The following is a 22,557-nucleotide window of genomic DNA, read 5'->3' on the forward strand; positions in this document are numbered from 1 at the left end:
GTTAGGCCTCTAACAAACCTACAAAAAAACAAAAACTGTGCAATGAAATAAGAGTCATTAGATCACCTAATTCACCTTTAAACATGATATTGAATGTCTCGATGACCTTATTTAAACAGTGCTGACTTGACTGGCTCCCCAAAAAAGAGAAAATATCATCAACTTTGAATTTTATGAGTTTCCATTATTGTCTCCAGCTGTTTACAGAAAGCAGTGTTTTATACTGCTATAAAAAATGTTCCACCACATTGCCGTGACCTCACATAAATATGTGTGCAATGGAGTTCTTCAATGACAATTCTTTTATCAGATGCAAGAGGCCAGTTTTTGGGTTGGAAAGGGCATAGTGGAATTATTATTATTATTATTATTATTATTATTATTGTGACTAAATTTATGGCTGGATCATGTACAAATAATTTAATGTGGGAATGTATTTCAATCAGAGGTATCATTTGAAATACAATACAAGTGTTATTGATTGGGTTTGTAACATTGCTAGAGAAAGTCTGTTTGCTGATAGCAGGAAATGTCAAGTAAGTCTTCATGTGAAGTGACAAAAACCTATTTAGCCTGTATACCCAGCATGGTACCGCTGCCTGGCTGTCTGGCATTACTGGATCTCAGACAATGCAAGCATCGAGTTTTAGCACATGACAGAGAAGTGTAAATATTGTTAGCTTTGCATTGCATGTAAATCCATGTTTGGGTAAACATTTTGTATCCTGATTCTAAAAATAGCCTGTGAGACTGTGTTCAAATCGGTATAAAATGCCCTGTCTTGCATTGAAAATTGTTCTTTCTCTCTTCATCTGACCTTGCTTCAAAGACTTGCTTGGAAACTTCTCTATTCCTGTGACCTACAGATTAGACCCAAAATCAAATCCGTTCCTTGCTGTTTCTGAGGTTTGGACCCAGCTTTTCCGGTACCACCGCTCTGCCCGCTATTCAGCAGCTCTGGTCAGTGTGATTGACCAATGGAGGACAATTGGATGGAGCATGGGGCAATTTGGGAGAAATCTTCGGGAATGGGATGAGGTGATCCATGTGGAGGAGAGGTGATGGTCATTGGCCGAGTGCAGGGAGCAGGAGGAAGTGTGAATGAAAAGGAGGTTGGAGATATAAGAGCAAGTTGATTTGGGGAGGGCCTTGTAAGTGATGGTGAGGAATTTGAAAAGAATTATGTAGGGGAAGGGGAGCCAGTGTAAGGCAAACCAGAGAGGGAAAGCAGAAGAAGAGTGGAGTGAAAGGAAGATAAGTCTCGCAGCTGCATTAGGTATAGAACAAAGGGGGATGAGGTGGGAGCGGGGGATTGTGTGACTCCATTAAAGAGAGGCTACATGCAGTTCCGTATAACTCCTTTGTGTAGCAAACAAGTACAGTATGTCCGTTCCTGAAACTAGCCATTAAATTATAATTATGCTTTCTGGACTGTTTTCCTCTTAGTGGTTAAATGTGCAAAATATACCCTATGGGTATATTTGCAAATTTACGCACTTGGTGGGGGCATGAGCGATCACAAAGCTGGTGGACAGTAGGGTATGTGTGAAAAAAAAAATCATACACTGGAAATGGAGGGTACTAGGTTTAGAGGAAATCTGAGGAAAAACTACTTTACCAAAATTGTAGAGGATAGGTGAAATAGGCATATAGCAGAGGTGGTATAGGTTAATATAATATAACATTATAAACACTCTTGTTTATTAGGGTTTAAGAAAAATAGTGGAAACTAAATGGGCCAAGTGGTTCTTAACTGCCATGTAATTCTCCGTGTATTAATTTATTTTCAATATTTTCACTTTAGCCATAGACAAAAAACCTTACGGTTTAACATATTGGATTAAGGTTCCTTACACTTACACACGTCTAAAAATGTAAGAAGACAATTGAAAACTCTTACACTCACACAAATCTGTGAATTAGCAGCTCCACCATTTTGTGAGTGACAACAATCTCACTCCATGATAGTGCTGAATCTGCAGCTAACCACAGGATGTAATGGCATACCATGTCTGAATTGCGCAAGTAACACGTCCATTAAGGTTTCTGCCTTAATCGTCATAATTTCATTGCTTTTTGGAGTTTGAGTGGAAGAGTTTCCATTGTTGTCTAACATTTTTAGATGGTGTGTAAGTGTAAGGAACCTTAATTGGACATGTTAAAGCGCAAGGTGCATATATATATATATATATATATATATATATATATGAGCATGAAGTAAGTTGGCAGAGGTTGTCACCCAGTTCTGTTTACATATCCCTTATAAGGTTCCATTAACCCTTAATACGATGTCTAATTTTAGTTAGTATGAATATTAATACAGCAAGGATAATTAGCTATTGAATTAAAACAAGAGAAAACTGAATACTAAGGGGGGTATTCAATTGTCCGCGTATTCGCGTAATATATCGCGAATACGCAGAACCGCGGACATCGCAAAGAATCAACTTCCCGGAAATGACGGTATTCAATTGTAATACCTAACCCAGCCCCTTATCGCATAATATCCGACTTGTACGAAGTGCTTTTTTTTTTTTTACCCTTTTCCCACCGTTCGCGATTTCCCGCCCACATTTCTATAAAAAAAAACAACTTTGTTTTGCAAAGTGCCATTTTGCAGAGATTTCGATGCTGGTGGCTGATTCCTGAGACCCTCTGGTTTTGTGAGCTTCTGGATTGTACTTTTTGCATCTTTATATACCTTTATTCATTATTTTCACATTATTTACATTGCATTACATTATATTTTGCATTACATTTTGCATTACATTATAGTAAGTTATATTTTTACACAGTACTAATACCACACACTAAATCAAACACTACACAACACCACACATTTTATTTAATAGCAGACATCAATATACTGCATACAGAAAAAGTGTGCAATAATCACAATTAAATAAAAGTTTAGTTACTTTTTAGTTCCAGCATTACTTTTATTTATTTCAGCTACATAGCAGCTACATAGCATACATATATCAGTATGTCTAGGGAGCATAGGGAAAATCTTCCTGAACAGGTACACCTGGATGAAGAAGATATCAGCAGTGGAGAAGAGTGGCAGCATGAAACAGAAGAAAGAGAGCGAGCACAAGAAAGAAGAAGACAGAGATTCCTTAAAAAAGTGGCTTCCAGACCCTCGCAGCAATCTACAGTGGCTGAAGAAGATGATGGTGATGATCCTGAGGAAGGTGGTAGTAACATCACCAGAGCACCTCGTTTCTCTGAGCAGCAGAACAACATCCTGGTGGACACGATAGTAACTAACTATGATGTTCTTTATGGTAAACGGGCACATGTCACAAGTCATCAGCAGAGGAACCAGATCTGGCATCAGATCTCTGACAAGGTGACTTCTTGTGGGCAAGTTCCAAAATCTATTGAGCATTGCAGGAAATGTTTCCGGGACTGTAAGCGGATTGTAAAGAAGAAAATGGCTGCGTCCAAGAGGCATGCAAAAGGAACTGGTGGTGGTAATCCTGCAAATATCACCATGAAACCCTGGGAAGTGAGGCTGTCTGAGGTCCTGGATCCTGTACTCGTGGAAGGTGTGGAAGGTGCTGTGGACACAGAGGAACCTTCAACATATTTATCAGAAGGTATGTATATATGTTTTTTATGTATGAGGAAGTGTAAATTAATTTTTTTTTATTTTTTATTAATTTTTTAAATAATTTTAATTTTAACACTGTTAAATTTAATTGTAGAGCCAACTTCCAAGCGGCCATCTAAGAAAAGCTCAAAAGGACGTCCTGACACAGCTGCCAGCCAAGTTGGTAAGTGTTTTTTGTTTGAATATATTTTACCAGTCACACACATGTACACACACACATACATACAAACACACACATACCAACACACACACACACACACACACACACACACACACACACACATATCTCATGTCTAAAATATATTCTCAAACGAAAATCATATGTTATCATTGCCCATGGTTATTGTTACTGTACATTTGTGTTTGTATTCCAAATTTATTTTACAATGTACACACAGATGTCGATTGAAATTTGTATACATACAAAGCAATATGTAGATGAACCCCACCTTGAAAATAATAACATAGGATTTTGGTGTGTGTATATCATGCAGCCCAAACTTTTTTCAATGTAAATCAAATATATTTATAGTTTTTATATGCACACATTCTCAATCAACACTGTTTTATGTATACTCATTTCTCTTTATCTAAAATATACCCATTTTAGTTATATTTTTGATATAGATGAATGAATAAACATTAAACAGGTGGTTGTGAATGTGTGCATATGATTATATATAGATATCTTTATTTTTTAGGTGTGTGTGTACATATATTAAAATATATACACATACATACTATGGTGTAAGAGACAAGAAAACAAACACACACATACACCAAAACATGTGAATGTTTTAGAACATAAAAAAAGTATATTAAAGCTAGACATGTATATATAAGCGTGTCTATTAACATATAAATGGATAAATATAGCCATAGCGGTTAAATTGTAGATATTGATCCATTTTTATCTTAATAATCACTCTTATATATACACGCCTATCTTTAATATACTGTTCTTATGGTCTAAAACGTGCACATTTTTTTGTGTATGTGTGTGTTTGTTTTCTTGTCTCTTACACCATAGTATGTATGTGTATATATTTTAATATATGTACACACACATGTGTGTGTTTATCGATGTATGTGTTAAGTCAGTTGTGTGTGTATATATATATATATATATATATATATATAGATATATATATATGTATATAGATATATATATATATATGATCCTGTGAAAGAAGGCATATAAAGGAGGAGTTTGGTCTTGAACCCTATATTTTTTTTATAATTTAATTCTAATCTATTTAATGACATGGCCCATGATTCATTAAGGATCGTAAGTTTAGAAACGTTATTTAAGTATCCTGGACAAAAACATGCAACAATGCAAGGTGTGCAAGTCAGTATTCTGTTTTGCACATAAGTTAAATACTGCCTGTTTTTTCCTGTTGCACTAATTTTTGAGAGCTTATTTGTACACAGATGATATTTGTGTGTTACGTGAAAAACATCAGTATTTTATTTTTTTGGAAAACATAATAATATTTTGCAGCCCTTTCATTGTAACATTATTTTGGCCGAGTGACCAAAATTAGCAGTTTATATAGGTAAATGGTTAATGAATCAGGCATTATTTTTTTTTGCCCAAACATTAGTCATGGGGCAATTTTGAAGAGTGTCGGGGGCAATTTTTGTTTTAAAAATATGTGTATGTCATCAATCAATATCTAAAAACCATTTAAATTTTGTTTTTTGTGTAGTTCAAACACACAAAGACATCCTACTCTCTAAGAAAAAAGGATTGCGTGCGACAACAGGTATTTATGAAAATATTTTTTTTATTTTTTTTACAAAAATATATCTATGTCTTGTAATAATCTAAAACAAAGCAATTTCAAACAGAAATCCCAAGAAAACGAACGAGTGTATCATCAGTTTCTACGGTGACTAACATCACAGAAAAAAGAAGAAGAGGTTGGTTTTAAAAAAAATATATAAAAAAATCTTAAATTTATTAAAATCGGATTTTTGGCCAAATTTTTAACATTGTTTTATGTTTCAGAGACTGCATTTGAAGAGCAACCATGTAGTTCAAGGGCAGAATTGGCGTCGTTACAGAACATTTCGGAATCCGTTGCAGGTGAATGATAGTCCAATATACATTCTATATTCAACATTGCAAAGCCTTTTTCTTTTTGTTTATTTGTTAAATATTTCAAATTGTCATTCGGTTAAAATAATCTGTTGATGAGGAAATAAATCATTTACAATTAGATAATAATAGCAACATGTTTTATTGTTTATCCTTAGAAAACCTGAGAGAGAAGCAACAAGAGGCAAGAGCTGCAGACAGTGATGTAACCCCTATTGAGGATACAGAAACATGTGATTTTGCTAGAAATGGTAAGTAAAAATTTTCTTTGGACAAAAAATTTAACTTAGCTACTATTTATAAAATTCATCATAGGGCACTGATTAAAGGTATATAGGTTAGTCGTTTACAGGGGCTTCTTTCACATTGGCCACAATGGGCAGGTGGCCGGGGGCCCTGCAGGCCAGGTAAGTCTTTCCGAAGCAGTACAAGAAAAATATTTTTAACTTTAGGACAGCTGGCGATCTGGCTCCCTCCCTGTTGTCCTCCTCCGTGTGGCGCTGGCAGTGCATTTTGGGTGACACGTCATAACGCCCGCCAGTCAAGCATTGCGGAATGTGAAGGAGGAGGAGAACAGGGAGCTAGCCGGATCGCCAGCTGTCCTAAAGGTAAGTTTGTGGTTTTTTTTTCTCTTTTTTTTTTTTTTTTTTGTCTTGCGCTGCCTCAGACGTATATGGGCCCAGGTGCATGTCTTTACCCGGGGGCCCAAATAGTTGGTAAGAGGGCCCTGGTCATTTAGGATATAAATCAAACGTTTTGTGTATCTACCAGTAAGTTTCCATCATTAATACAAAGTGCCAAGTTCATACTGACCTTATTATACATACAAATGTAACTAACGTCATAAAAAAATGTAATTTTTTTTTTCCAGAATCAGAAAACTCCCATCAGTCTGGTTCTTTATCATTTTCACCAGAAATTCCTGTGGTTCAGTGTAAGTGTAGAGTCATAATTATATTTTTTATAATGTCAAACAATATAGCATGTTTCTAAATAAATAGTTGTGAGTTTCTATATGTATGTATGCGTATATATATTTTTTTTTCTTTCAAAATAGCTACAACAACAACCACAGCTTTTGAGGCCCTCCAGCAAACATTTCAGCGTTTGGAAGACACTTCACAATCTAGAATACAACGTGGGGAAAGTGCACCTTCAACATCTAGTTTTCCTAGACTTACAACACTTGCAAGAGAAATGGAAAACTCCCAGGAAGTGTTTCGGAGAACAATGGAAGACAACATGAGAGGAATCAAAGATGCCATTGTTGGACTTACTGAGGAAATGTCGAAACAGAGGCAATTACAGATAAACACAAATCGAGACATTGCCACTATTCTTTCCGGAATCTTAGCCTCCCAAGAAAGAACCGAAGTGAGTATTGGAAGAATTTCCAATACTCTAGACCAAATTTCGCAGAACCAACAACAGACTGCAGCAGCCAATATCCTCATAGCCACCAACCTTCAAAGTTTAAATGAAGAAATGCGCTCAAGAAGGCTTTTGGAAAACCTTTCGGTAAATTTTCCAGAGTTTAATGTTTCAGGAACCATCCCTCAAACAGGCCAACCACAAAGTGCTATAAGCAGCTTAAGGACCCCAGAGATACCCTTGGATTTGACAGTGCAGTCTGCAAGGCCAAGCCCAGAAGAATTGCAATCTGCACGAAGAAGACTACTATCATCTTCATCATCAGAGGATCCAGTGATGCAATCTACCCCCAACGTAAGTCAAATGTCTATCTATTTTTTTTATTATCTAATACTTCAATATTTAGTACGTTCACTAACCCAATCTATGGTCATATTTAATATTAAATAACAACATTTTAGTAACAATATATTTCTCTAATTTTTTTTTTTAGAAATAGAAGATATAATTGATCTGTTGATAAATATGGAGCAACAAGTTTTACAAGTTCTCAACGTTTGAAGATTTTGGAATATTTCATTTTGATGATCACAATGAACCTTACATGTAAAAAGGTATGTATTTGCATATTTTTAAAAATTCATAAAGATATACATTTCATATATATATATATATATATATATATATATACATACGTACGTACGTACGTACGTACGTACGTACGTACGTACGTACGTACGTACGTACATACATACATAGAGAGAGATAGAGAGATATATATACCCAAAACTTCCAATAGAGCGCTTGTGAAGGGCAGATATAAAAACTGACCAATACTTAAATTCTGTAGGCAGCTCCCCAGTCATTCAACACCTGTCTGCAGATGAGGAAGGTACCAGCCGGCGACAATCTAGACGTCTTTTTAAGCATATTGGTCTGGTTCATTTACGGTATCACACCATTGTGGCTTGTATTTTAGTTTGCAGCTGTTCATCTTGCCCTATGTCAGGAGGCGATATCTACTATCCAGGATTACCTTTATTACCAGGTTATTCGTGGTGCCATCAGAAGGAATTCATCATATAAATCATTGGCTCGATTACTTTGAATATCTGGTACGGGAATTATATATCTCTGGATGAATACGACAATGTATCGCTTATAATTGCACTGTGTGGCGCCCCCTGTCTTCTAATTTATTTTTATACATATATATACACACACATTTGTACATATATATATATGTATGTGTATATAGATATATAGATATATGTGTATATGAATGCCTATATGTATGTATTTAAAAAAAATATATATTTTTTTTTAGTTGAAAATACACAGTTACAATGGAAAAATGCACGTAATCCTTCAATTACTGGAAGAATATTTAACAATGGTAAGTGAAATATTTGTGTTAAAATTAATCTGATTATGTTACATTTTATATTAGGTATTATATATATATTTTTTTTCTGTTAAATCCCTTAGACAAAAGATTTTATAATCATCTAATGGTCTATGCTACAAATCATGAAGTTATACCAAAGAAGAACTAACGACAAGAACTTAGTTTTGCCTATAATTAAACACGGTATGTTATTGAGATATAAATGCATATTAAATTGTTTTTATATGTTAATGTTTTTAACAATTGTAACATTCATTGTAAAAAAAAATTAAATGTAAAATGTTATTGATAACGGCGCCCAAAAAAAAAAAAAGTTCCAGAAATATTATCAGTGTTTCTTTTAAAGATAATACTTAATCCTAACGAAAATTAAAATAGAGGATTGATTGTTAAGGATGCTAATGTTGCAATTTTTATTCAACTGTATTATGGTTTTTAAAAAAAAAAAAAAAAAAAATTAAACACTTTTAATTAATTCACAGCCAACTGAAGAGGATAGAAGAACTACTATGAAAAATACAAGAAATTGGAGAAAAGCAAAGACCACAGAAATTAAATTGTGATATATAAATTTTATTGCACAAAGAAAATATGTAAATTATTAAAAGATGTTATAGTTTTGTTTAAAACATGTGTCTTTCATTATTATAATCTAGAAAGATTGTTGTACAATATAATAGAAATATAAATACTTGTTCAACACATCAATTTGGTTAGAAAAAATGTATTAATACATTTTAAAGAGTGATTAACTTTTTGGGATACAAACAAACATTTCTCTTATAATTTAGGTTTTTGGTGGTATTTAAATAGTATACATTATATTTAACAAAAAACAAACAATAGAAGTGGGCCAATATTCCATGCAATCCAGAATCCAATTCCATCCAATCCAGTCTGCAATCCACAGTGGAATGGGTGTGACAGGTACATTTTGGAGAAAGGAAAAGAGAAAAAATTTAATTTCAGTGTGATTATGTGTCAGTAGTGATACTTTACATAAGGTTACATCACACAGAACATAGCATGGTGCAGTTTACATATGATGACACCCACCTGTCCAAGAAGCTGGCTCTTGAAAAGCTTCATGGCCTAGGTCTTTGAAATCCAGTCGCTGGTTCCGTCTGCAATCCACAGTGGAATGGGTGTGACAGGTACATTTTGGAGAAAGGAAAAGAGAAAAAATGTAATTTCAGTGTAATTATGTGTCAGTAGTGATACTTTACATAAGGTTACATCACACAGAACATAGCATGGTGCAGTTTACATATGATGACACCCACCTGTCCAAGAAGCTGGCTCTTGAAAAGCTTCATGGCCTCGGTCTTTAAAATTCAGTTGCTGGATTCTTTTATCTTAACTAACAGTTATTAACATTAAAACATATTTTCAAATAAAAACATATATATGTATATATAAAAATCCTTTAATCGAATGCCGAACAACGATTGTTGGAGCTATCTCCCACTAAATAATTTGAAGTCCTGAAAAAAAACAAAAAAAAACAAAAAAATATTACTTATTAATTAATTTATATTTCTAAAAAAAAAATTATGACATTACAAAATTTACACTTACATGAGAAAAAATCCAAAATTAAACGCTGGCGCTCACGAGTTCCTGTTTCCCGACCAAATGCTGTGGCTGAAGAAAGGTCTTGATCCTGTAAAACAGCAGGATCTATCTCTACCTCCAAATTATTTGCCAAACAGATATTGTGCAGAATGCTGCAAGCAATAACAATAAGGCAAACTTTTGATGGTGAGTACAGAAGCGCACCGCCGGACCTGTCCAAACAGCGGAACCGGCTCTTAAGTAGCCCAAAGGTACGCTCAATTACACCTCTGGTGGCTATATGTGCCGCTTGGTACCTTTTTTCAGCATCAGAAATGGGATTGGACACTGGAGTGAGCAACCAGGGCTGGCTCCCATATCCTGCATCACCTATTAAAAAAAAAAAAATTTTTATTAGTGCTCTTCTCATTTTAGAAATAATTATTAATAGCGATTACCTAGATATAACTTACCCAGGAGCCATCCATGAGGAAAATCTCCCTCCTCAAACCTCTTGAACACTCCTGAATTCTGCAAAATAAAAGAATCATGAGAGGAACCAGGGAAGCCAACACAAACATTTAGGATTTCTTTTCTGGCATCACACACCATCTGCACATTCATGGAATGGAAGTGCTTTCGGTTTCGAAAGCTCTCTTTCATTCTGTGTGGAGGTGTGAGTGCCACATGGGTGCAATCTATTGCACCCAGGACATTTGGCATACATGCCACACTATAAAAATTGGATTTGACCTCCTGCCATTCTAATTCAGACTGTGGGAATTTAATAAATTCCCTAGTATGTTTTTTCATGGCTTTAAGGACCTGGAACAAACTCCGTGAAAATGTGGGTTGGGAGAAACCCGCAATTACGGACAATGTCGGTTGAAAGGTTCCCGACGCTAAAAAATGCAATGCCCCAAGCAGCTTTGCCAATCCAGGCACAGCATGGTTTGTGGGGACTGTTGGTTCCAGGTCCTCTTTAAGGAGGTCATATAAAGAATAAATTGCAACTGAGGATAGGCGATATAATCTTATCACCTCATCCTCAGGGACCCCATCAAGTAACCAACGTGTGCGGTACAGACGGGGCCGTGGGACCCGAACCCTTGCATCAAGTAATGGAGCCACAGCATTCTCTCCCTCACTTGCAGCCACATGCACATCTACATTCTCCTCTATTTCCAAAGTATTTCTTTCCTCTCCCTCAACAAGCAAACCAGCATGTGCACATTCATCAATACATGCTGCATACATAAACTGCCAAACGTTTGTTGAAAATGGCTCCATTACTAATGCCTTTGTAAATTTCTTATAAAAAAATAAATAAATGTAAGTATTAATTAAAGTATTAATTAACTATTATTATTATTATTATTATTATTATTATTATTATTATTATTAATTAACTACCTAGCAGTATAAATACTGCTAGATATTAAACTATTAACAGTTTTTAACTATAAATAATGCTAGATATTAACAATTTTATAGAAATAAAAATCCTTAACTATCTGCTAGATATAAATTTTAGATATACAAAACCAAACAGTTGTCTCAGTCTCCTCTTTAATATTTTCTCTCAGGTCAGTTGAATGAGAAATGAAACTAATGTTTTTAATTTTAATCCAGTGGACTATACCATTTGCTTTTTTCTAAAGGGGGTGTATTTAAATATCATTTTACAAACTTTTTTATTTTCATGGGATTAAAGTTATTTTTATTACACAATTATCAAGTTAGAGAAGTTTAATGAGTATAATATTATCAAAAAAGCCCCATATTAAAATAAGTTTGGACATTAAAGGAATCATTAACGCTTTTAAAAGACCTTCAATGGTGCGATCGAAAAAATGACTAAACGCGATTTTGTTGGACATGCGTTAAAGCGAAAATTTACAATTGAATAGCCTGCCTGCACTTGTTCTATGGGCTTGGTAAGATTTTGCGTAACATGTTTATTTCCGACTTAACCGCGTAAAATAAGGGGAATTGAATTGTGTGCACTCTATGCTAACGCGAAAACGCGTTAAATATTATCGGAATCGCGAAATCAAGGCTAATTGAATACCCCCCTTAGGGGCATATTCAATTAGCTTTTGGATTCGCGGTAACGCGCCGGAACGGCCGCGAAACGTAATACACGGTACCGCAATAACATGGATTTTCGTTCGCAGCCCATAGGGTTGCGTACGAAAATCCGCGTTAATGCGATACCATAATACCCGCAAGAACGCGCACTTTTCGCGGTAACGCGCGTTACCGCGAATCCAAAAGCTAATTGAATATGCCCCTAAGTGTCTAAAGTTTTTATATTTTTATTTGTGTGGAGTTAGAGAAAATGTACTTAGGTCACTGATTTTATTTTCATTTTTACAAAAAACTATTTTGATATCAAAACCAATAAACATATATTTAAATGTACATTATAGGAAATGTTTGCTAAGTGATATTTTAATAAGCTCTTCCCCATACTGAAGAAAATGAAATGACTGGTTATTTTGTAGGGAGGGGAGGGTGCAGATAATAAAGCTGTACCACAAAAAAATATTCTTCATCTCCAATACTAGAGGAATGCTGAATATAAATTGAAATAGATGTATAATGCCAAATGACTGATCTTCCAGCTTCATTTCATTTCTATTTAAGAAGTAAACTTAATAGGAATAGATGATGTGTCGGTCTGGCTGAACAAAATAAATAATAATTTTAGAAATGTACCAAGAAAATTATATGTAGACACACATTTTATAGCTAGAATGAGGAAAATGAGATTGGGGCCCTCCAATCCATTTGGTATTTTTATATACCTGTGCATGTGTTTTTTAATAGATTTTAAAATTAAAACATAATGCAGCCAACCCTTTATATATAAATGCTTTCAAATTTATAGTTCACATAATTTTTCCTTGTTCATTCATTTTTAATTGATTGCAAATAAAATATCACATAGTAGGATAGAATACTGAAATGGAATTTAAAATGTGAATTTCTCTACCTCATTCCCAGAAGAGGTGTAACACAGACATTATGTGTAGAGCGACAGCTGTGGTAATGTGCAACATAATTTCCATGAAGTTAAATTCTATAATTAATATCCTCTTGTATTTTCAATGATCTAAATTGCTAACCTTGTTATAGAAAATAGAAATGCAATTGTGCTATCGCTTCAGGCAGTCGCAGGAAGAAAACTGAGATTATTAAATTAATGGGTTACAAAAGCCAAATGCTTTTTAGTGTACCAATCAGTGTTGTCAATTTTGTACACTAATAATGGCCAAGAATTAGTGCAGATTATTAAAAAGACAAAGGTGATTGAGGCAATAGCAAAACAGTGCACTACTTCACAGTTTTTGTGACATAAACATCCAACAGATTGCATAACAGTACTGGTTATTGCTCCCGTTACAAGACAACTATTGTTATAATAATAATAATTATTATTTTTATTATCATTATTTCATGATTTATGTAATCAGCCAATTTTGTGCTAAAACAAACTAACACCAGCAAACAACATGTTAAAAATCCTCAAAATGTCTTGGTGATACCATTGGTGTTGTTGACTACTAACCTGCATCAGTCCAGGATGGTATGCGTTATTTGAGAAAAGCATGTTTTCTTTTTAGCTGAGGACTGCATATTATTTTCCATAATTTTGGATGGTCACTCTCTACTTTTGTGACCAAAAACATTTCAGGACGGTTATACGGTCACTAAATTTAAGCATATTTTGTAATATTTACAATAATGCATGTAAACACTCCATATTAAGAGTTACCATACAGCGGTGTAGATGCTTGATATATGCAGATTATCTGCATTATCATTCAGTTCAATCCTATATTTTAATTTCTGATAAGGTCCTGAAACTTTTAGATATATATTTATGATTGTTTTAAGCATGTATATGTTTAAATTATTGCTGCTTACATAGCTTAAGTTTATCATGTACATTGGTCTTTTCTAATAAAACTCATCTTGCTACAACCTCAAACAAGTAAGAAATACTTATTGCACTACACGGTGCACCATACCAAAGGATGTTTATTTTCAATGCACTCAAATGTCAGAGGTAAAATAGTAAGACATTTGAAACAAGATAGCACATATTCTCTATTTAATCCGTAGCAATGAGGCATGTTTCACAGCTATAAACTCCTCTAGCTCTGTAACTGAAATGCACAAATTGCAAACATATGCACTTGTAGTATATTGCTCTTGCACAGGAACGTGAAAATTGTTTTCAAAATACTTGATATTATTTTTGCATAATAACTATTCAAAGAATGTTTTGACTTACATTTATATCTTCCAAATCTAAGAAGTTTAATATTATTCCATTTCGTTTCCAGATAATGGGAGGATGTAATGTTCCATGAATTGCACAAGTTAACACAGTACTTAATCCTACGGTCACAGTTGTCATGCTGACCTCCTTATCCTGGTCTAGAGTAAGCTGGACAACTTCTGAAAAAGAAAACAGCATAAAAGGGATATTATAAAGTTAATATCCTTAAATGGTTTATCATTAATGAGATTAAGAGAACATTTGAAATCACCTAAAACTGCATTGCCAATTTTGAATATCGCTCTACTACATGTTATGGACCTGGCAAAATGAATCATATGAATTGAGGGGTGTCACTATAAGGAAGAATCTGTCTCAAGCTGTGGATTTTGAGGGCAGAAAAATGAAAGGAATTTAAAGAAATGTAAACTTTCTTGAGGCAAAAGCCTAAATTGGTAGAATTCTTATTATTGTTTGATGTAATAATGCTTGAAATTTTAATTTTTTTTCTTGTACGGTGCACACAACTCATATACAAATGCTTATGATAATTTTTACAAGGGATGAGAAGTGCTCCGTTCAGTTGCAGCCTCAGGCAATAGAATGGCAAGGAACACTCTTTCATGAACAACAAACATACAGGTGGGAATCCAATTACCTGCCAAGTCCCATCAGAGCCTGGTGTGATGCGTGCCTGTGTGTATTTCCGGTATTACTGTAGGTAAAACTCGTCTATGGGGTGCAAGCAAAACTCAGTGATGTTTTAGTACGCTAACATCATGCAGAGTCTAATCATGCAAGGCTACAACGGGACTTTAAGGTACATAACTCCAACATTTACCTTTGCAGTTCAGCAGTAATTATTAAATATGTGCAAATTTGCACACTACTGCTTTATAATGTTACTTTGTAAGATTGTCTTCTGCACAAACTGTAGGCTCTTTATGAAGGAAGCTAAAAAAAACTTGTGAAAATAAATGTTTCTAACAAAGTACAATGGGTGTATACTTTATGATAACAGACATATCTGTTATACAGCATTCATCTGGTTACAGGAATTCCACATTTTTTTTATTTAAAACAAATATATTTTATAGTAATAACAGAGACAAGACTGCACTGCTTCAATGACATATAAATTCACACTTTTACATCGGCTTAACATATTTCTTTTTTATCTTTAATTCTGTCTAGGGGTTTATTTTCTGCTAAATGAATGTTCGACTGCCTACTCACTGTTTCGTGTAATCACATCTTGCAAGGTGTTACATGTGGTGGTGATTTATCACAGAAATCTTCTTCCTAGTGTCATACGCAGACTGCCAATGGCAATCATAATTTAACAATAAGGCATCTATAATTGAGGTCATTTGAGAGAGCAGGTAAAATGAGTACATACAGATCTAACCACATGGATTGTGAATGCTCTAGAATTTACTTTGCAGAGACACTTTACACTGAAATTCTCAAGTCTGTCAGGTTTTTGTTTTTGTAACTTCTACTATTTTAGATATACATATTTCTATGGATGGTATTCAATAACTAACAAGATATCAATCTAACAGCATGCTAAATTTATAGGGGCATATTTAATAAAGCACGATAGTGCTTTTAACGGGTCATTAAGGTGTCCTCCTGTCCTCCGCAAATTTATTAAGGGTGCATCGCAGCAGATATCATGGATATCTGCTGCTTTGCATTCCTCTTCGTTTTTGGGAGCAGTCACCATGCAACAGAATGGTGACTGCTCCTGGCCGCAATCTAACAAGTCCCGAAAAAACATTTTTTTCAGGAACTTGTCATGTTAATGTACGCCAGCTGGAGCATCATCGAAATTGAAGAAATCTAATGCTGTCAGCTCTGCTCCGAAGAGCAGAGCTGGACAGCGCATGTGTGGAGGGATCACATGATCCCTCCCTGTCACTCAGCGCGCTCTCTCTGCAACTATCGTTGCAGAGACAGAGAGGGGATCTGTGTGCGCATGTGCAGTTCTTGGAACTGGACATGCGCTATTGAAGAGTGAAGAGAAGACCCAGAGACAGCGCTTCCGAAGAGGGGGGTAAGTATGATTTTTTTTTATCACTGAAACAGCAGTTTTTTGGAACTGCTGTTTCTGTGCAGGGCTGTACATAAATGTGAGAAATAGTTCAATCCTTATCATTGCGATAAGGATTGAAAACTACTTTTCACTTTATGTGAATATTGATAAATGTGCCCCATAGTCTTAAAGAATCACTCTATTGTAGTAATGTGTTCTTACATTTAGCAGAGGTGTAGCATAATTTATATTTATAAGGAAAATACAGCAGATGTGTGGTTTAACATTCCACATAGTGATATTTAGAAAGTGCCTACCCCCTTTGTCATTTTTTCCCTTTCAATTTTCTTACATTAAGGAACTAAAATGGCTATATTTTGGATTCTTAACACAAATTAACGTAAAATACACTGTATGTATAATAAAAAACACTGGATGATTTGTATTCAGATGGCACATATTTGATTTATTGGAGTCTATCTATGTATAATATAAGGTGTTTAAATTGATTTAAAAATATATATACCTATCTATGTCAGATTCCTCAGTTGGTTAGTGCATTTCCAAACAAGGTAATCATCATGAAGTTCCAAGAACATTCTAAACAAGTCCAAAAAAGGTAATTGAAAAGCACTAATCAGGGGAAACATATATAAAGGTCTAAAAACATTTAATATTCCCAAGAGCACTACCAAGTGCATCATATAGTAATGGAGAATATATGGCACAGATGTCCTCCAGCTGATCATCTGTACAAGAAGGACACCTGTTAGAAAAATCACCAAGAAACCTAAGGCAACTCTTAAAGAGGTACAGTATTCCATTGCAGACATTGTCCATGGGAAAATAATAGCCCAGGGATTTCATAAATCTGCACTTTATTGAATGGTGTAACGGGACGAACCCCTCTCCAGCTCAAGTCCTTGCAGGACAGATCCAAACTCTGTCCCAGATGGTCCAAGGACTTTTGCACTGGCTATCTGCTCAAGAGGAAGCCGCAAGGTCTTCGCAAGCCCAACAGGGTTCCTTGGCATCCGTTCCGGAACCTAAGTTGAATCTGCCAGACCGTTTCTCTGGGGAAAGGTCACTGTTCCGCAATTTCAAGGAAAGCTGCAAGCTTTATTTTTGTCTAAGACCTCGCTCTTCTGGGTCAGAACAGCAACGGGTTGGTATTATATCCCTCCTCCAAGGTGACCCCCGGTCCTGGGCATTTAGTCTTCCTCCTACAAGCCCTTCGCTACTCTCCGTTGATGCATTCTTTAATGCTTTAGGCCTACTGTATGATGATCCAGATAGGGTGGTTTCAGCCGAGGCTCACCTCCGGGCTCTAAAACAGGGCCGGCGCTCTGCTGAAGAATTCTGTGCCGAATTCAGGCGTTGGTCCACCGATAGCGAATGGCATGATCCTGCGTTACACAGCCAACTCCGCTTAGGTCTGTCAGAACAGATCAAGGACGAATTGGTGCAGTATCCTTCGCCAGAGTCATTGGAAGACCTCATGCAACTCGCCATTAAAATCGATAGGCGAATCAGGGAAAGGAAGGCAAAGAGAGAGACGCCGTCTGGTCTACCGTCAGTACTTACTTCTGCACCATTGGATCCAGAGGAACCTATGCAATTACCGCCTCTCAGCAGAGGAAATAGCCAGAAGGCGGACTCATGGCTTGTAAAGAACTGGGATGGAAGAACCGCACTAGGTAAAGTATTGCGAGCATAAAGTATAATAAATCCTGATTAACCCGAAGAGAAAAATTCAAACCGGGGGGTGCACCCAGACACTGATATATTTAGTTTATTAAAAAGAAAGAAAAGACAGTGTAAATTGAGGCACTCCGTGGATGCTCATTAATATTTAACTTTTATTAGATTGATTAAAATGGACAAGAATTGAGCGAAATAATTAAAAAGATAGATAAAAGTTGTGAATAGTGATTAAAATGCAAAAGAAATTTTTTTGCAAGGTCTCACCTTAATCCTCTTATATATATATGAGATAATAGGCTTAAATGGCCCTAATTTACAGCTATGTAACACTTAATATTATAAGCAAAGTAGTGGTATTTAGCTAATTGTATTGTTATCCAGGCACCAATGATAGTAGTGGTTAGGTAAGATTATTCTAACTTTAATATCAGTCGATCTTTGGCTAAGGATAAACTTACAATAGCAACACAAATAGAATTCTCCTATGGAGCTTGTGGGAGGTAATCTTATAACTTAAGAGTCTGGTATAGGCTCATAGCTTAGGAGTCTAATAAAGACTAAAACTACTTTGTGTTTAATGAGAGATTCTACCTCCAGATTAGAGGCATAGCGATGGGCACATCTTGTGCCCCTACTTATGCCAATCTCTTTTTAGGGTGGTAGGAGCAGGAATTTGTGTTCACTGAGTCCAATGATGAATTTACGAATAAAATCGTAATGTGGCTTCGTTATATCGACGACATTTTGATTCTCTGGGATGGAGACATTGACCAATTCCACACCTTTACTTCCATCTTGAACTCCAACAAATTAAATCTAAAATTAACATCTGAAATCGATGATTTCTCAATCAACTTCCTTGACCTTACTATCAGCAAAACACCTCTAGGTACCTTGGAAACTGATATTTTCCGTAAAAAGACAGCCACAAACACCATACTACACTGTACAAGCTCTCACTTTCCACCAGTCCTATATGGGATCCCAAAAGGAGAACTTTTGAGGACCAAGCGCAATTGCTCTAACCAACAAACATGTTCTCAAAGAACCTCTGAACTGTTAACAAGATTACAACATAGGGGTTATAGTAATAAAATTCTAAAAAAAGCCAACAAATTGGTTAGTAACACAACAAGGGAGTCATTAATTTATCCTAAAAGGGATCCCAATAAGGTTAACCCCAAGATCAGGATGATCGGAACTTTCTGTGCTGAGTGGCGACAGTTACAGAAGATCTTTCAACAACACTGGCATATTTTGTTAACCGACCAGGATTTAAAGAAAAATCTTGATGAACAACTATCATTTAGTTGGCGTAGAGCAACAAATCTCAAAGACAAATTAGTACACAGTCATCTTCATAAAAATAAAAAGTACAATCCTCAAGAACTTAAGGGCTATTATAAATGTGGAACGTGTAAGGCCTGTCAATATATGGTACCAACCAAAATGTATAAAGACAAATTCAATAAGGAGTGGAAGATACAGGAATTTTTAAACTGTAACTCCTTGGGGGTTGTCTATTGTCTTATTTGCCCGTGCTCCTTGAAATATATTGGAATGACCACCAGACCCTTCAAAAAAAGAGTACTAGAGCATATTAATAACATAAGGAACAGCAAAAAAGATCACGAAAAATTTAAAACACTGACTTCTGTTGCAAAACATTTTTTATTACATCACGATGGGAATCCAAAGGGATTACAAGCCTTTGCTATAACCAAAATAAATTTGGGAATCAGAGGTGGTGACTTACAAAAGGAATTACTTCAAAAGGAGACTAAAATGATATTCCAGATGGGAAGCATGGCCCCATATGGACTTAATGATTACAATAGCTATATATCTTTCTTATGATATGTATTAAACACTTTTATTTTGGTAAGACAATCATATTTATATTTTTTCTATCAAGAACATTAGGAGAATTTCAAAGTTCTGCTTAAGTTTTTTCCTCTCTATATTTATTTCATGTAAATTTGGGATCTCTATCAATGTTTTATGTTTTCACGCTGTGTATCAGCACGTATTATTATACAAATTCTATTACACTAAACGCATTTTATTACTAAAAGATTTTTATATCCTCTACGGTATGTTTCCTTATGGATATATATTGTAGAAGGACACATTAATGTATATTTATTGATCTTTTCACTTCATATAAACCTAGAAGGACTAATTATGCTCTTCTATACACATAAAAAAAAAAAAAAAATGGTTTCACCCTTTACATTTCACTTAACGATAACACCTCAACATTAATAATGTACTTTATCAAGATCCCAAAAATTACAAAATTATAAACATATTCAAATTGTACAATTTTTCTACTTACATCTTATTTTTCCTCATATAGATATAAACAAAGTCTTTATAGAAGAAATTAATAAGGGTACTTGAATCCCTCATATCAATAATCTTAGGGATATTTATATAATAACCACTAACAAGGTTTAATCATTGCTGTTCCCAGCTTCAATATTAGGTTTCCGTAGGAGTGTTTAATCAGAATAGCAAAGCTACGATATGTTCCCGTGTATAATATAAAAACCACTTACATGATACTTCTCAGATATTTTTTAACAACTAACTCTGTGTAGATGAATATATCCATCACTCTCTCTATATTATCATATAATATTACGAACATCAACTCAGGAAATATAACCTCGAGATAAGCATTTCATTCCTCTTGCTTTTCCACCAATAATGAGAAACCTTCTAAGTATTACAATAATAACTATAGGGCAACCTGTCTGTCAATCAAACCCACGAGGGTTTTCGAAGGACAGCGTATACACCCACCTTGGATCTAATCTGACGATTGGTTCCTCTATTTCTAACCACACCCACACAAACGGGTATATAAGAGCTGTCAAATCCGGGATTCATTCTGCCTTGAAAAAGCCAGTGAGCGAAACGCGCGTCGGCGTTTGTGTCTCACCTCTCTTTATTTAATGCTATGTACCTTAAGGATCGCCTCCCAGTTTATTTTAGGTAGGGAAATTTCACATAACCCCGCGAATCCTGTACTTAGCTTCATTAATCTCTTATGTCTCTATCTAAATCTATCAGAATTTAGCGCCATGAGTTTTTGTATGAGAGGGACTCCTGCTATGAGTCTTTATTAGACTCCTAAGCTATGAGCCTATACCAGACTCTTAAGTTATAAGATTACCTCCCACAAGCTCCATAGGAGAATTCTATTTGTGTTGCTATTGTAAGTTTATCCTTAGCCAAAGATCGACTGATATTAAAGTTAGAATAATCTTACCTAACCACTACTATCATTGGTGCCTGGATAACAATACAATTAGCTAAATACCACTACTTTGCTTATAATATTAAGTGTTACATAGCTGTAAATTATGGCCATTTAAGCCTATTATCTCATATATATATAAGAGGATTAAGGTGAGACCTTTCAAAAAAATTTCTTTTGCATTTTAATCACTATTCACAACTTTTATCTATCTTTTTAATTATTTCGCTCAATTCTTGTCCATTTTAATCAATCTAATAAAAGTTAAATATTAATGAGCATCCACGGAGTGCCTCAATTTACACTGTCTTTTCTTTCTTTTTAATGGACTCATGGCTTGTGTCTCTACTTTGGTACCGAGGGACATTTTTCTCGTTCCTGTCCTGCCAAGTTGGGAAAAGATTTGGCCTAGGAGATAGAGAGGGGGTTCACCTAGGTCTTCAGATCATCTCCTCTAAAAATGCTTTTTTGATTCCCGCCCACATCACCTGTGGGGCTCATTCTGTTAATATTTCAGCATTTGTCCATAGAGGTGCTGCCGGGAACTTTCTTAACATGGAATTCGCTAAATCTTCTGGAATTCCTCTCCGCAGTATCAAGACAGTTTTCACTGTATGTGGTCTAGATGGGGAATCTCTTCCAGGTGGCAAGGGTCTGTATGAAACCCCACCATTACATCTAACAGTGGGAACCCTCAATTCAGAATTTCTGACCTTCTACGTGATTAACTGTCCATCTGTACCAGTGATATTAGGACATCCCTGGCTGCAACTTCATAACCCGGTAATTGATTGGACACAAGGGGAGATTACCCAGTGAAGGTCTCCTTGTTCGCAGACTGGTTTGAAGCTGCCTCTCCGGATGTTGCAGCCGACTTCACCGTTACTAAGTCCGCAATACCAAGAATTCTGGGACATATTCTCTAAGAAAGCAGCCGACACCTTGCCTCCTCATAGGGAATACGATTGTGCCATTGAATTAATTCTGGGTGCTAAGTTACCTAAGGGGAGGCTATATTCCCTCTCCAGTCCTGAAACCAAAGCCATGCAGGATTATGTCAAAGAAAACCTTCAGAAAGGCTTCATTAGGCCTTCAAAATCCCCAGTGGGAGCTGGTTGCTTCTTTGTTTCCAAGAAGAATGGTGGACTCCGTCCCTGCATAGACTTTAGAGGCCTTAACAAGATCACTGTTAAAAATACGTACCCA

The 22,557-nt window shown here is 35.5% G+C and overlaps 1 protein-coding gene and 2 long non-coding RNA genes across 3 annotated transcripts in view; 1 reads left to right on the forward strand and 2 right to left on the reverse strand.

Annotated features, from left to right (window-relative positions):
• FSTL4 (follistatin like 4) overlaps positions 1-22,557 on the reverse strand; it is a 1,520,806-nt gene that overhangs the window by 322,124 nt on the left and 1,176,125 nt on the right. The window contains exon 7 of the mRNA XM_075209744.1: positions 14,357-14,523. Coding sequence (XP_075065845.1) covers positions 14,357-14,523 — 167 coding nt within the window. The remainder of the gene's footprint in view (positions 1-14,356; positions 14,524-22,557) is intronic.
• LOC142150135 (uncharacterized) lies at positions 6,784-9,133 on the forward strand. Its single transcript, XR_012691035.1, has 6 exons — positions 6,784-7,445; positions 7,585-7,705; positions 8,071-8,206; positions 8,419-8,487; positions 8,580-8,682; positions 8,982-9,133. It is a non-coding gene; the product is annotated as an uncharacterized LOC142150135 (long non-coding RNA).
• On the reverse strand, positions 9,954-10,626 carry LOC142150136 (uncharacterized). Its single transcript, XR_012691036.1, has 3 exons — positions 10,527-10,626; positions 10,078-10,443; positions 9,954-9,983 (listed from the first exon to the last, which is right to left on the reverse strand). It is a non-coding gene; the product is annotated as an uncharacterized LOC142150136 (long non-coding RNA).

This window comes from Mixophyes fleayi, chromosome 4 (assembly GCF_038048845.1).
Source record: "Mixophyes fleayi isolate aMixFle1 chromosome 4, aMixFle1.hap1, whole genome shotgun sequence".
Classification (NCBI taxonomy): Eukaryota; Metazoa; Chordata; class Amphibia; order Anura; family Limnodynastidae; genus Mixophyes; species Mixophyes fleayi.